Below are 16,871 nucleotides of genomic sequence, written 5' to 3' on the forward strand. Positions count from 1 at the left end.
AAAAAGGATCCTTGCCGTACTCCTCTCTTCGAGGAGAAAGGTGATGACAATTTACCATTAGGACTGTGCCTCCCTTTAATAGTCAGCTTAGAAAATACGCTCCTTGGGATATTTAGTAGTGCAGTGGACATATCCGTGTTTCGCAAAATGGCCGCCATAACTGTCCCCTATCCACAGAATCACATGCAGACGAAAGCTCCATGAATGCCCAATATTGATGCCCTGAAAGCGTGTTTAGGGCCTGCTCAGACGTGCCTATCTCTTCCCGAAAACCATACTGGGTATCAGCTATCAGGGAATATTCCTTTGCCCAACCTAAAACATGAGTGTAATAGCCAAACATAAAACAAAAGTGGCAAACTAATGTATGGCTTACGCTCAAACTGGTAATTATGTGGTTCTATTATAGAGACGAAATCGCTGGCATCATGCCCTTTGCCAGTAAATGCATTTAAAGGTTTAGCTTTGGTGCGTGGCAGTGCGCAATTTCCATCCACCAAAATTCCATTTGCTTTTGCCTATTCAATGGATTTAAAACAATGGAAAAAATCCTGACACGGTTAATAGCAATATTTCTCCAACACAATACATCTAACATGCTTAGTCTAATGCCTGCTGCCACGTGTTTCGATCTGGCATTCATTTTCAGGGCACGTGGTACAAAATAACGTCATAGCATGCAATTATTTTACAACATAATGTGCCTTTTTGAATCTTCATCACAAATATATAATCATTGAACATTTCTGATTCAGCATCTCTCGCTTAAATATTCAGATTTTTTGTCTACAAATTGTGCGTCCTAGAGCTGGGAGAGAGGCAAAAAGGAGGGGGAAAAGGAGAAAAGCATGTGGGAGGTGGCTTGAAAAAGAATATAAACAAAATAGTACAATGTCTTTTTACTACCTACATTATTTTGAAAATAACATGAATTATGTTTACCGCTTCATTTGATTGTTTATTTTCAGTCTGGGTTATTACTCACAAGAAATTATAACATAACACCCTCGTAAAGTGCTACAGGCCAATTGCTTGATCTCTATTTGTTTCTGATTTTACAACATTCATAAATAAAGACTGCAGTGCTGATTGCTGGGTATAATTATGGTATAAATAATGAAGCTGTACCTAAAAAAGTTACCTTTTATGCCTTTTTAGGAGAGCTTACACCAACGGAAAACACTGTGATGGAGACTCCAAGAATTAAAGAGGAACCTCACGAGGAGCAGTTTCCCTGTTCACAGCAGCACGGAAGCCCTTCCAAGAGGCCACGATGCCATAGCGACTATCTCCCGGCACCCCCTCCACCACCTGCCCTTATGGAGTATCCCATCTCTGCACAGTATGACTTACTCTCGACTCAGGACAGTCTCTCCACGGTATTTTCCCCTTACCAGATCGAGATGCCCCCATCACCGGATCGTCAGCAGGCCAGAAACAGCCACTCCTCGTCCTCCTCCTCCTCTTCATCTTCCTCCTCCTCCTCTTCGTCTTCGTCATCTAAGGCACCCTTCGATCCCGCAGATTGGCTGGAGGCCCTAACTTCGGGGTCGGCCTCTGGGTTCGGGCCCAGCAGTCCTGTTGGAGCCAGCATCTTCTCCACCGACTTCTTCGATTCGCCGGACCTCAGTGTGAACAGAATGATTGACCTCTTGGTGGAGCAGTGGTAAACACAAAGCTTTAAAATGAAACCATTCGCATAAATGGGGGAAATCCAATGAACTTTCTCTGATCCCTGCTATCCAGTAGAAATGAAAGAAAGAAAATCTTTCTTCTTAAAGATTTCGATCTCCCTGATAGGTCGGGGAAGCGGAGAAAAAGTCAGAACAGAGCCCCCGCCTCCCAAGCCCCTGGACAGGAAAAATGGGTTATAGTGGAGACAGACACCACAGCTGCCATTTTGAATGGAATGGTCGCTCATGTTGGGAGGTGTATACAAGGAAACGTGCAAGTAGTTTCTTTCCTAACGACTAGTACCCCTAGTTTCAATGCAGAACAACAAAACAAGCAACATGTTTTGATGTTAGAAATTAGAGAGAGGTAAATTAACCCAAACTGTTGCTAAACACGAAAATGGCGGTTCCAGCAGCGGCAAGCTACAAAAATGGACCCTGACTGTGAGGTCATAGATATATTGAGGTGGCAGTAGAACACTGCACTCTGCTGTTCCACCAGAGGATTGAGCCTACCCACCAAGGGTGCCTCGTGTGATGCTAAGTGATGTCCCCCTTTTACATGCACCGCACTGCATGTGATCATGTTGCGTGATAGTCCATGTTATATGTCACCAACAAGGGGGCTTTGTGGCCAAACCTGCACTATGATTTCCCACAAAGACACTGTGCCCAGGAGCCCCAAAATGGCCGAGTGAACGTCTACACAAAGGGAAACACAATATTGGTCCACTCTCCCATCTCATCCAGACCAGGTATTCTGATGGAATAGAGTAGACTCACTATGCCAGCCACCCAGAGCTGGCGTCACTTGCTGCATACATGATCACCTCTGTGTATCCCTGAACCATGACAGCTATCCATTCCATCCTTCTACCCGAACCTCAGTGTTTCTTCAGCTGCTCAGTAATTATTCTCTAGTACTCCTCCTGTAGCTATGGCAACATATATTCCTTCCACTGATGTGCCAATGAGGAGGTTCAGACTGTCAATGCACCTGCAGCTGTCAGTGTCCAACACGCCAGTCTCGTGCTTGAATTCCAGTCCTACCAACTAACCTTTCAATCTGATGAGGATAATAAAAAAGAGGGCGAATAATTTGGGAAATAATGCATATTTTTGAATTATCCATGGCTCTAGTATGCTGCCTTACAGCAGTTTCTAAGCACTCTGAAATGCTGCAGTGTGGGGAAAATCCCAAAGAAGTCCTTGTACTGGTGCCGCATCTACAACAGAAGCACCACAGATTCTATGATGAGGCCCCGGGTCCAAGGCTTGTGAGGGGAACAGCACGTCTAAGAGCACTCAGTAAAACAATACGCTAGCCAGTCATGACAAAGAATGTGGGTTATCAGTGGATTACAAGACTTTGGGCCCTATATGGCTGCCTAGTGACTTCCAATATCCTGATTGTGTTTGTTTGGGGGTGCTTCAACCCATGCACACACCACTCTGTCCACCTCATTTGTTCCTAAAGAAAATGTAGAGGTGCACTTGGAATGGCATCCAGGGATAAAGTCACCTGGGAAATGGCCGCCAAGTGTTGGCATTTCCCCAACAAAAATACACCCTCAATAAAATCAAACACTTTCCCCAAATATTATAGAATAGGAGTTTATAATATAAAATGATACCCCTCTCAGAATATTTGGCGAGAGTATTTCAGGGGTCAGGAAAATAAAGTCGATTACCTGGTGACATTATCACAAGGAACCCTTGAAAAGTCTATTTCTGAGCTTCTTGTGTTAGACTCATCCTGCTTCTAAATAACATGCCTTGGGCAGGCTGGGTTCAAAGATGGCCTCCATGTTTTAGTCACAGATACGCAGCAGCTACATGAATGACTGGCGAGCTGGCAGTCAGTGCTATATCCCCTGCTTTGCTACCTGACCATACTGTGTGATCTTGGGCAAATCACACATCTCACCGTGCATCAGATCCCAAGGTAGATGAAGAATCCAGCACTATTTAAAACTGGACACATGCATTCTTTAGCTACTCTTGCATAGCCCAGGACACCACACACTTCCTTCTATTTCCACATCCCCATTCAGGTAAACTGTCACCGCCTGTTGTCTCTTGAGTTAAGCTGGACATAACTCACCCATTTCCGTTGGGAACTTATTGGGATGAAACATGACCAGAGACATCAGAAGCAGACCAGCAACCCTGGTAGTGCTAACTAACCTTCCCCGGGACTCGGAGAAGCCAATCTCTAAAAATGTCAACATCTTTGACATACCTGCCCATGGATATGCTTGTGATTTTCTTTCACATCCTATCAATAGCTTGATAACCATTTTAACCAATTACAAACCATGGTACCATTTTAGAGTATATTGGTACAGTAACCAACTTGAGGAGAGTGATAGGAATTCTGCAAGAAATACAAGAAAATGCATTGGAAAAGAGAAAGAGAGTAACTATCAGGGAAAATGGAAAACAATGGCGGCTGGAGCAAAGGAAAGGCCAAAGCGGGAAGTCAGGGAATAGAAGAAACTTGAAAATAACAAGCCAATATGGCTATCCTGGGAATCCCTGGCAGGGTAAAGGGGGCATCCTTTCTTAAATGGATCAATGCACTCTTATTTATTTAAGTGCTGTAATAGTCAGTGGAGTAACTTTGCTGAAAATGTTGGGGGGGGGACATGACATCCGAAGAAAGGGTGCCCCAGCCAATTGAATGGGGACAAAATGGTGTGCCATGTAAGTTGGGGGGGGGGACAAACACCCCTGTCCTCCCTAAAATTACGCCCATGGTAACAGTCGTGAATATCAGCATTGACCATTTCTGAAGCCTTGGCTGGAAGAATCCTGCATCTCCCATGCTTTGTAGCCCTTAACATAAAACAGAACAAGTGTTTATGCAAACCCTGTGGTCCCATGACACAAAGTAACCGAGATGAGATGTTTGTTGGTTTGCTGGTCATTTTCTCGATCTCCGATTGGACCTGCCAGGCCTTGAACCTTGAACCTTCAGGTCAAACATAGATATCTGCAATGGATGCATTAGTCTCCTGAGCAACAGACATGGCACAACCTTAACCATGGGAAGACACCATCTGAGGTTGATTCATTCAATTTAAAGCATTTTACTTTTAACTCTTTTTAAAATATGAAATCCCAAAAGGCTAGCAGGTCTGATGTGTAGACACCTCTGCCTGGTGTGAGCCTTTCAAGCCTCTATCTGCCTTCCTTCCACCGACATTACCTAAGCCTGTATGCAGACAGATGAGGCAACGCTCTCAGCACAAGGATACATTCTTAGAAATATAGGAATTGACCGTCTAATTACCTAATCAGTTTTCTGATCCACTCTCTCCTGTCAGGTCTGGTCGACATATTACCCCTTTGACTCTTTGACGGGAAGGTCTCTTGATGACTACGTGCACCTTATCACACACTGGGATTTGTAATCTTTCGTGCGTGCTGTGCTTAGCTTAAAATGTGGACCTACTTTGTGTTAGAATTTCATGCACAATTTATTTTTTAGAGTCTAACATGACAGCTGCTGGGGCCTGCTATTGCACATTCCTCCTTGTGGCAATGTGATGCCGGCAGGCCACGGACTATTTCTCTCTGAAAGTTAATGCCCTCTGAGACCTCCTTCCCCCCACCCCCCAAATAGCCTCTCTTCTCTAGAAGAGCCCACACCTTTCGAAATCTATCTTCCAGGGTTGAGAAAAAAAAAAAGAAATCTATCTTCCAGTAAAAAGTACACAGAACCTCCCTCCTCTTGCAGATCATGGATTTTCTAACAAAATGTGTTCTTGTTCCCAGTGTAACATCCCCACCGGTGCCTCTGATGGAACAGAACCTGGAGCACACCAATTGCCAAAAAAGCAAACATCTGACCAGGTTTCTGCATAGGGTCTACAGTTTTCTGAAATTATTTAGAAGCAATTTATCATAAATTCCTGTCTAAGAATATTTGTAGCAAAGTCAAGCATAGCAGTTATTTTTCTTCAAAATAATATTTTTGCACATCAACAGCAGTCATATGTGCCATTCTGAGGTGTCTGCATTCTGCACAATAGATGAAGCCAACCTGTTACCCTCTAGATGTTTTACCCTACAACTCCCATGATCCCTCAGCATTCACTCAGCTTGTGTGGGCTGATGGGAGTTGTAGGCCGAAATGTCTGGCAGGGTGGTAGGTTGGCTAGCCCTAGTACAGACACCAAGATCAAGAAGAAGTCCATACCCTGATTCCTTTAGACCGGCTCAGATCTGTGCTCTCTGTTCCTATCAGACAGATTGTGTGGGCGGGGAATGGGATGGAGGCAAAATGTCAGCCCCACATAATGTGTAAGTGATGCAGAGGATTGCTTTCTTTTGCCAAGAGCGGTGTGTTCTTTTAAAAAGAAATAATGAATGAACTGGTCTAAGAGATGCTCAGGAATATGTAGGCAGAGATCACGATAATGAGACCTCCCCTTTAATCCCTCGCAACTTTTATGAACTGGTCCTTCACTGTTACTGCCATACTAACAAGTGCAACAAACAAGTTGTCAGACTCTGGGGATGGTTAAAGGAGACAGTAGTAGGGAGACAAGTAGCAACTAGCTTCAGCTTAGCAAAAGGAGCATGTCTTAAAATGTATGGCCGCTCCTCCATGTTGAGCTATAACCCATGCAGTTTTGTGGACACGGAATGCTATCACGCGTGGCAATTCCAGTTCATCAGTTCTCAGATGGGTTCTCTGGGATTCATAGCCATTGGGTGGGTTAAACATAAGAGAACTAAAGGCTAAGAAGGGAAATTGACCAGGGTAATTCAAAATAGCAAAATAATCTAAATAAACAAATAAAGCACATCAAATGTTGGAATTCTACTGGGATAAACTGGAATCCCCACATAGGTAGGGTCCATATCGGGTGGGAAGACGTAGCTTTGTTGTACGGAATATAATCACTTGCTCGTAGTCATTCCCCTTCATGCTACCTTGCCCGCTCCCAATGGCATCACCACTTCAGTTTTGTTTTCTTTCACCCCAGGAAGCCCGATTTCGACGTCATTTGTGTCTAATCAGGAGAGGGGACTTATGGCCTCATTCACCCGCACAGAGAAGAACAAATATGCAAAAGATGTCAGGATACCGATGCGCCACCTGGATTGTCGAGGCAGTAAAGAACTTAAGACATTGCCTTTTCATTGGCCCAAAGATAGGGTGCAGGGGAGGGAGGGGGAAGAAATGGATGGCTTCTAAAAAGCGAAACCAACACTAAGCGAATCACGTGACGTGTTGCCAAAAGGCACGTTTTCATCAATATCCGGCACCCTCTTGCCATTGTTACCTCTTCCCCTCTCTCCCTTCCAACTTTCTGAATGTGAGTTTTATTTGGCACGCAGTGTCGCTCAACCGCGCCCCTGACTGACGCCATTTTGAATTGAGCTGGTGGGCGGTAGGGTTCAGGAAATTGACAGAATTCGGGGTTATCATGTGCTACACTTTGACAGGACTGTCAAGGGAATTCCTTAACGCGCCAGGCCAAGTGGACAATGAGGAACTTGACATCAATCTTAAATTGCACCAGGACAATACAAGATATATATGTGAAAAGTGCTGTGTATAATATATCTCTGGATATTAATATATTCTTCAAAGGTAAATAAAATGTTATTCCTATCTGTTGCATTCTCTTTTGTGTTGAATTCTTCTTTGCTTTTGTTTCATTGTGTATGGATGTACCTAAGTGTCACCTAACATGACAACAATGTCGATAATGTATGCACGCCCAACAATTTTGTTAGTGGATAACCAACAGATATGTAGTTATGAATAAGCATCTCCAAATAATCTCACTTTACTTTGCTGCCATCCTATAGAAGCTTATTTACCGTAAGAGTGCAGATGGCCCTGTATCAAGCATGGCGTGTTGCTGTAAAAGCAATACTTAGTTCAAGCGGGGAACGGGCTGATGAACACATACTTTTATGATTAACTCTGTATGCCCAAATCTAAGGAATTTCAGGTTTTAGTTCATTTATACAAAACCTATTCATTATTGTCACTCAGTTGAACAGTGGCCATAGGTGAACTAATCATATGTTGAGGTTTTACCATGCCTTTTTTTTTGTATGAACTATTATACTTACTAAACCGTTTAAAGTACACCTATTAAAGAATGTTAAGGATTTTAAAGGATTTTAAAAAGGAATCTTAAAAGGAATTTTAAACAAACTAACTTATTGCATTATTGTCGACCTGTATAACGTAATGCATTTTAGAATAAAATCTAACTATTTTTACACAGCACTGGGTATGGCAGTTGGTACGAAAGAAGAATAGCTATTACCACTGTAACAATAATAATGGTTACTTGATGTGTTCTCTGATATAAATGTTGTAAAAGTTCTTTGAACTAAAAGCAAAGAAAGAATAACAATAATAATATTTAGCATAGGCAAACGTTTACCCGCAGTGCCAATTGTACGGCTGCAACTGCCGCCATATCATTTCTAGTGGATTGGCAACAGCAACACTCCAGCTATGGTTCAAAGGGCATCTTCCTTATACATGGGCATTTCAGGTATTGTAACACTCTCTCCACTGTTGGCATTAACGAGAACATGTTCAAAGAAAAGGGTTTGTGCCACTATGAATATGTGCCGTAGGTTTGCGAAGACGGATGGAGGGAGAACATATTATAGGACGAAGTTACGGAAAAGAAGCACTCTAGCAGAGCTTCCATTAGGAGCACTTGGTCAACAGCAGCACAAGCCATTCAACAGTTTAACGCCAAATATGGTATGCAGTCAGGGGTTAGTTGAGAAAGAGACCATTTAAACAAAATCTATGTATTTTCTTCACTGTCAAATAGACTTATTCGACAATAAACATCACACCGTCTACAGTATGAGCCACATAAGCCCAAAATACTGCATTTCTTTTATACCCCATTTCACCATATATATATATGCAGGGGGAGATCCCTGCAGCCCCCCCAATACCCCTCCACCTTTTTTATTAACTTAACCCGATCCCCCCAAACCCCCACATATATATGGGGCGCTTGAAATTCAGTATCTCTGCCTTTGCAGTGATGGGCTGCAGTATTTTGGTGTGTTGCCAGACACCTTAGAGACACAGGGCCCGATTCATGGAATATTTGCCCAGTTCAAAGTGACTTTGCACTGCTGAAAAGAGACTTTGCACTGCCGACACAAACCCTGATTCACGGAACTGTGAAAAGTGTATTTTTGCAGTGCAAAGTCTGTGCAAAGTATTTTTTGCAGTACAAAATGAACTTTGCAATGACTTTGCACTGCAAAAATACACTTTGCACAGTTCCATAAATCAGGGTTTAAGTGTGTAGAAAGCAGCATCCAGAGAAGTGTGAGCAGACAGACAGGACACGCAGATGATTCGTTTTTCTTTGAAAACTGCACCTTTTTAAATATTGACCATGGCAATTTAGCAGAAACCATTGGGACAGTGGGGTCAGCCGGCCATCTCTGACCCTATGATGCTCCTAGCAGGGGACTGTGGACATCTTGAAGCTTGTGGCTGTGCATCTGTGCACTGTCGCACCTGCACTTGACATCGGAGAGGTGGTGGCTGTTCCCCAGGGTCGGATTGGACCCTCTGCCTTTCGGCCCGTGGCCGGGCTGAAATCGTTCCTGGGTGTTGGGGGTTGAGGGCCGGTTTCTGCCCACACCTGGGCCAGTTTAAAAAAAAAAAATGTATTTTTTTTTATTTTGAACAAAAAAAAGAACACCTGCAACGGCATAATTCTTCAAAGCAAGGTAACACATGTTAGCTTGCTTTGATTATTTATTTGCATGCATGATGTGTGCATCATAAATCATGATGCATGCATCATTCACATGCTGCTGCAGCATGCAAAGTTGAGGGATAGGGGCCGCCGCTGGGCTGGCGGCTGTCCCCGTGCTGCCACTCCAGGGGGCACGGTGCCCCCTGGAGTTGCTGTGCTGTTGTATTAGTGATACATATTTATTAGTGATATTAGTGATAAACTACCAATTTTAGAGTAGAATAAGCATCCATTTCAGACTATGGGCCTCATTACGACCCTGGCGGTAAGTTACCGCCAGGGCCGTGACTTTACCGCCATGGTGCTAACTACGTTAACGCCATGGCGGTAAGGGGATTTACCGCCCCATTCCGACCTTGGCGGGGCGGTAAATCCCCAATCCCCATTTACCCTTCCCCATTCCCATTTTTGCCCCATAGGGCATAATGGGAGTGGGGAAGGCGTTAATTACGCCACCGTAAATTACGGTGGCGTAATTAACACCAAGTTCCCTTACCGCCATGGTTTTTTACACCCGCTAAAAGCAGGTGTAAAAACCGCCATGGCGGAAAGGGAACTCGTAATTGGCGGTAAGGGGTCGGCGCAGCTAACGCTGGCGCTAACCCCTTACCGCCAGGGTCGTAATGAGGCCCTATGTATTTTGCCTTTCGCAAGTTGCAGTAATAACATGTTTTTTTTCTGCCGTTGTCTCTGTTACGATCATCACAAGACATTCCATCTCGGTGTCCTCGGTCACTTGACAAAATCCTTGTGCTTCTGTACAGTGTAGAAATATTTGACCATAGCCCCCCAAGTGGCCATTGACTTAATTGTGCCACAATGAATGCTTTGTTGTAATGTGTCTATCTTTCCCAGCTCCTTGGCATGCTGTTCAGGATGTTTGTTTGCATGTATGAGGTAACGAGTGCTCAGAGTATGGGATGTCCTGTGAGTGCGCTGCTTTCCCTATTTTGCCAATCTCTAAAGCCTGAAAGTAGATGCATGCCGGCTTGACATGCGGCCAACTTTGCACCATGCCTGCCCAAGAAACTTAACTGGTCTGCTGTTAAATCTCAGTTACCAGTTTAATGGTGTCCACTACGGAATAATTGCTCATTTTACTATAGCCGATACGATAACTCAGTGGGTTGAGCACTCACTGCTGCAATGTTTGTGTGATCTGCAGGTTCGAATCCCAGCAAGGCCATCTCAGCCTTTCATCCTTCTTAGGTTGACAAATGAGTACCAATACAAGGCTGGGTGATATTGTATGCATATTTGTTCTATAAAAAAAGACCTTAAGCGTAAGTGCTGTACAATAACATATTATCATTTGGCCTTGAACATCTGCTTGCGTTAACAGTAATTTGACAATATGGATCTATACACAGAGATATTAATGATACATATGGTGATCCATTCTTGTATGAAATGTATATCACATTAGTGAAATCATAACTATATTTTTCGTAGTGTGCTAAGGGACAATGCCATTTGATGCCACTTCTTGTTTTGTCAAGGGGTGAAAGGTCATGTTTCATCACTTCCCAGGATGTCACTTTGGGGTGGGGTCAAAGGACATCACTTCCAGTGAAGTCATCAGAGTTCAAGGGTCGTGAGGCGTGGGGTGGGCCACTTTTTTGAGACGAGGAGTGGGCCACGTTCTTTTGGGGGTCCGGGCCTATTTGTTGTCCCAGTCCGACCCTGCTGTTCCCACACTGTGTACACTAAAATAGCAGCTACCACTGCCATGTTTTTCCAGAGTGGGATTTAGAGCCAGTGGAGAACCCCAGATGCTCCACACAACTGGAGTGCCTGCTCCCTTTCAAGTCTCCCTCTGATACCCCCTTGTTAGGAGGAGGAGTGGTGCATTGCTCAAGGTCAGCAGACACCTGCCAATCAAGGGGACAGGGGCAGTTATTACTGCTACTCCTGTACAGTGCTTTTAGGAGGCTGACAGGATGGTAGGGCCACATCACAGAGACGTGGGGGGCATCACAGAATGAGGTGGTTGGAGTGGCCTGCGGTAAAGGAGAGCGGAATAAGGGGGGACATGTTGGATTAGCCCATGCATAAGCCATTTGAACAAGACATTGTGTTGAGTTGGTTAGAAAAGAAACACACTGCCACACACACTGTTTCTCATCAATCTACCTGCCACTAAAGCTATATGTAGCTAATGCACACACAAATAATGAGGTCAACCCACAAATTCAATTGATGTGTGGGCCCAGTGGGAATCTGTAATGGTAGCTAATGCAGCAATGGCATGGACTGGTGGGGGGCGCAAACACACCCCTGTGGGGTTAGGCATCAGGCCCACAATGACAGGCAACTGCCTCTCAGGAATAGGCCTCATGGGGCAATGAGTCTAGCAGTAAAAGTGCTGAAACCAGCCAGCCCCTGGTAAGGTCCACTGCTAACTTGCTAATGTTCGTACAGGTAAAGTATGAATGGAGGATAGCACAGGGACAACGCGCTGGTCTTGAAAGCAAGACCAGCAGATCAACAGAGGTTCGAATCCCCGATCTGCGCTTAGAAAACAAAGTTACTGCGTGTTATGAAACACCAATAAGTAAATAAAGGGAAGTGGAGGCATTTTGCTGCTCTGTGTGCCCTTGACGTTTGCCTGTTTGTGGAGATGGATAGAACTCCACGCGGGGGTCCAATCCCTCCTACAATTTACTTATCAGGAATACGTAGGCTTCCAAGGCTGGCATTGCCCACTATACACACCTGCAGGCGACGGAGGGGGCACGCAAAAGGCTCATTGACTGCCTGAAGCAACTGAATGGGCCCAAACGAGCACCGTGTGGGCAAAGTAGATAGAGAGGGCTTGTAACATTATATGGCACAACGTTCTTCTGAGCTGCGGAGGGATAGAAAGTAGACGAGGAAAGGACAAGGAAGGCAGTACCAAACCAGAAAGTGAGGGGGGAAACCTCGTGAGGCAGGTAGAAAGGAAACAGAAGAGAGAGCCCTTCATTTGAAGAAAAAGGTGTCTGTATGACCACCAGATAAAGACATGGAACCACCTGACATGTCGCAAGTAGTACAGGTTGGTGTAGCCTTGATGGATGGGCCACAAACAAAAGAGCAACAGACATAGAGCCATTAGAACCACCGGATGCCGCTGATCAAATTGAGCCCCTCTCCCAGACCGTCTCAAATATGGTGCTGCCATCAATTACTAACGCCAGAGTGCATTGGATGTCAGTTCATCGTCAGAACACAGAGGATAGAGAACCAAAACGATAACTCCCCCTGACACAGCCTGCACCAGCGCTCAACTATAAGAATCAAGTCGGCGCCATCTCAAATCAACTGCTCCACCAACCCAGTGGAAAGGCAGTCTTCATATCCACTCACGAAGAGTCTGAGGCGCCCCTGGGGCAGCACCCAATTCGCAAATCTCAGCGTTTATCAACAGCCGCCAAGTGGATCACAAATTGGCTTTCTCCCTGCTGACTGTGTTCCCTTGACAGACAACCTCCCAGTGACTATCCAGTGTAAATCCAGCAATGGCAAGACCATGGGAAACACTGGGTCCCAGAGCCACCTTCGGGGTGCTCTCATATCCAGGTCTTTAGCAAGGAACGGTTAGACACCCCCGATGGCTGTCAGCATGGAGAAAGTGCCAGAAATGACTAATGACCCTGCTTTGGCAGAACAGACCGAGGTTGGTCAGTGCTCTAATGTATCTGATGTTTGGATAATGTAGAGTCGCTCAATGTGAGGTCAATTGGAGGATTACTATACTCAAAACGAAAATAAACCTCAGGATAATTGCAGGAGATGCCACAGACACGGGGCATGCAATAATGGACTCCCAATCAGCAATGGGTTTGGGTCTATTTGACCTAATCACATTTGATGAAATTTATTTGACTTTTTATTCGGTATTAAATGCGAGGGAGACCCCCTGCAACCTCCTACTTCCCCTCAACCTAATCTATACCCTTACCCACCCCCATGTATATATTTAATTAAATTTGACTGAAAAAAGGTCAAAATAATTCGATCAAATGTTTTAGGTCAAATGTTTTTAGGTCAATGATGCTAATAGCTCAGCAACCTTCTTGGGAAGCACAATGCAGAGAGCTGGCTAGAGGGATGCAATGATACGAGCATGCTTCCCTCAAATTAAAGCTGTCATGAGTTGCCAAGAAAGGTGTTTGTACCCTACTCCATGGAGCAGGGGCATAACTTGCACTTCCATGTCTTTGAGTAAGACCTGGGAATGATCCTTAAGTGCTGGAGCCAGACACATCAAGCTTGGGACTAACCGCCAGACTCTTTCACCCCAGCCAGGGAATGCCGCATAGAGCGCGACAATCTTGAAGGGCATGCCACCTTGCTCCTGTACTGCAACACAACTCCAAATCCGATGGCAGCGTAAGGAGGGAAGCAATAATAAAGCAACAGCCCCGCCCAATGACACCAATGTACAATGTACTTTATCAATGCCTTATCAGTGGGCAATGGTACATTCTGCAGGGACCTGCTAAAGCCTCTTCTCTATGGATCTCGGGTTGAGAAAGCTCTTGCAGAGATCAACTGCCTGTTTAAAGCAGTATGAAAAGCAACCTCTGCACGCCATTCCTCAACTATATAAGCCTAGAGTGTCCTACGGCGAAACAAGGTGGAGGGTTTGGACCTTCGCAGATGCCGCAACAACCTCTGCATATTTGGCATGCAAGAAGGAGCAGAGGGCTTTATCGTCCGACTCCTCCCTAATTCAAAAGGCACACAATATACCCTTGGCAAAGCCTTGCATCAGCAGAGAGGCCCAGAGCCTTGGTCATATACTTAAGGACCTTCCTGGCAAGGAAACATCTATGCACGACCGCTCGCCAGACCTTACCAGTAACAGCTAACAAGGGCTTTTTCTTGGTCCGACCGGGCATTAGCGAATCATGCACCGAAAGAAGGGTAGGAAGGCAATTGATTAAACCCATGAAAAATGTGCCACAGTATTCGCTTTAGGGCCCACCAAACTGAACGTCATTATGTCCTCACTATTGACTTTTTATGACACAGAAGCTCAAGACCATCAATTGATCGATTCTGTCATCGATAATGGGGCACCAGAATCCAGAATCAGCACCGCCTCAAGCTTAACAACACATTAAACATGTCCATCAGCCTCCGCTAACACAATTTCTTACTAAAAATGTCTCTGTTTTTTGCTGTTTATTTTGTCCTTTTTTTCTTTTTTCTTTCCTCTTTTCGCATTGCTTTTTTTTATGAAGCACTTACATTGGCTGAATTGGGGGAAAGGAACAACTTTGAAATGCTCTGAAAGGATTTAAGGGTTATATCTAACATGAGTAGTCCAGGGCAGGTGGGTCGGAAGTAGACTAGCAGTATTGAGAGATGCCTTTACCCCATAGAACTTTCTCTGCGGCACTTTTTTGTACCTGCCTTAACTAAGCCGTTGATTCTGCCAAGGGAGCTGTGGATAGACCTATGAACCATTATCGTCTTCTACTTGAATGCAGTATGCAATGTATTGATGGATAATTTCTGATTGGTTGACTAGCAAGTATATATTTTTTATATATTTGTTGTTTTTTGTTTTGGCTTCGGCTTAATAGAGAAGGGCTTGGAGCTGTCTCGGCCACCAGTGTACTAGGGCTAAATAATTAGCCAGTTGACATGGGTAGCTTCCCTAAGGGGTTCGGTGAAGAATCTATACAAGGAGCGGGGTAGGTGGGATTAAGGTGAAGACAGAGGGTATTGTAAAAATACATTCATTTCAGAAAAAATTGACTAGTGGGCCGGCATAGCAAGGAAATCCATTGAGATCAAGATCCATGTTTTGAATCAGAATGTGGAACATTAAAGGTTTAAAAAGAGTGAGCAAATTGTGGTTACTGGCATCACTTGTGTACGAGCGCGATATAAACAAAATATATCACATATCATATCAAATATTGAACATTTTCAGGGTGACATTATCTGTGTTCAATTGTCTCATTTGGATTGGGAGGACCACTGCTGATGTCTAGGGCAACTGGCCAGCCGTGGTTCTGGTCCTTCTTCCCAGACAATGGGCCTCATTACGAATGTGGCTGAAAGGCAACAACGGCGGCGGTAGTGTTACCAGCGCCGTTGTTACCTCTCTGCCACATTACGAGTTCTGCTTGCCGGTGCCGGACTGCACGCGTGGTCTGACCAGGCGTGCAGACCAGCATCCGCGAGCAGAACTCGTGATTGCACCGGAACCGTTATTAACGGTGCCAGTGTAACCATGCTCCCAACCCCCATTCTGCCCTATGGGGCAGAATGGGGATCGGGAGGCCGGCCATACCGGCACCCGCGAATGGGCAATTACCGGCCCATTCAACATAGAATATATGAGCAGAAATGTCATCTGGGGGCCCGCCAGCAATATATTTAGAGAAGGGGGGGCTCGGCAACAGCATTTTTACACAAGGTGGGGGCTCAGCATAACAAAGTTTCAGTACTACTGCCCTATTCTCATTGGTGGGGAATGAAATGGCGAGATAAAATAGATGTGCTGTGGATGGTTACTCCTCAGATGCACTCACGCTTTCAGTTTGCTTTGTTTGTGGGCCAAGTCCTGACTATCACCCTGTTTATGCAACATTCCAAGAGAAAATGCGGCCTTAGTGATACCAGTATACAAGTTGTCCCAGAAACTAGCCCATGTTGGACTGTGGCTTTGGGTTCAATGACCCAAATTATTGGAGGGCAAGTGCGACCTCTCATTCAAAACACACATGCCAAGAAGACCCGAGCGCCATTGCACCAGTTTGTGCTCCTCTGCAATGCCAAACCTTTCATCCCTGCCCTGATTTTCAGAACAGTTGTTTAAGCCCTGGTCATCTCCCAACCGGACAGTGGCAACACCGTGCTCATCGAAGTAAGAGATGTCAACGTGGCCCCTCTGACAGCCGTGCAGCATGCCTCGACACAGAAAATGCAACCAAATCGAGGGCTGAAAAAATTGTCCACAGGCGCCTCTCTGCGAGAACGAACATGGCTAAATGACCTGTTGTTTGGGAAGATACCCACTCGAGAGTCCGCAGCCACACTTTATCTCACTTTACCTTTCACAGAAGGGAAATACCCATTTGCATATCAGTCTTTGTCCCGCCCACATGGGCAGTCCAGCACCAAAATGCTATGGCAATTCCTCTCTGAACAAGAGTACCAACAGCAACCCCATACACGTGTTTCAGCCTTGTTCGGCCTCATCAGTGAGGTGGAGCTGTGCCATGCTGAGCACAGTGAGCAGGAGGTCCCCGTCTGGATGACACTAGGAAACTTAGGGTGACTAAACCTAAGTCCCTTAAACAATGAAAAAATAGTCCATAGGCGCCCCTCTGCGAGAATGAACACAGCCCATTGACCTGGTCTTTGGGAAGGTACCCACTCGAGAGTCCTCAGCCACACTTTATCTCACTGTACCTTT

At 45.1% G+C, this 16,871-nt stretch overlaps 1 protein-coding gene across 3 annotated transcripts in view; it reads left to right on the forward strand.

The window, feature by feature from the left end:
• The window catches only part of LOC138454213 (myocardin-like), a 184,812-nt gene extending 177,510 nt beyond the window's left edge, over window positions 1-7,302 (forward strand). For 2 of the 3 annotated variants that reach the window (XM_069607024.1, XM_069607025.1), the window contains exons 13-14: window positions 1,159-1,666; window positions 6,671-7,302. In XM_069607024.1, coding sequence (XP_069463125.1) covers window positions 1,159-1,666; window positions 6,671-6,701 — 539 coding nt within the window. In that variant the 3' untranslated portion in view covers window positions 6,702-7,302. Of the gene's footprint in view, window positions 1-1,158; window positions 1,671-6,670 lie in introns of those variants that run through there. The other variant, XM_069607026.1, reaches the window with a different exon arrangement.
• The last annotated feature ends 9,569 nt before the right edge of the window (window positions 7,303-16,871 follow it).

Source organism: Ambystoma mexicanum, chromosome 1p (assembly GCF_040938575.1).
Source record: "Ambystoma mexicanum isolate Mex_15411 chromosome 1p, UKY_AmexF1_1, whole genome shotgun sequence".
Taxonomy (NCBI): Eukaryota; Metazoa; Chordata; class Amphibia; order Caudata; family Ambystomatidae; genus Ambystoma; species Ambystoma mexicanum.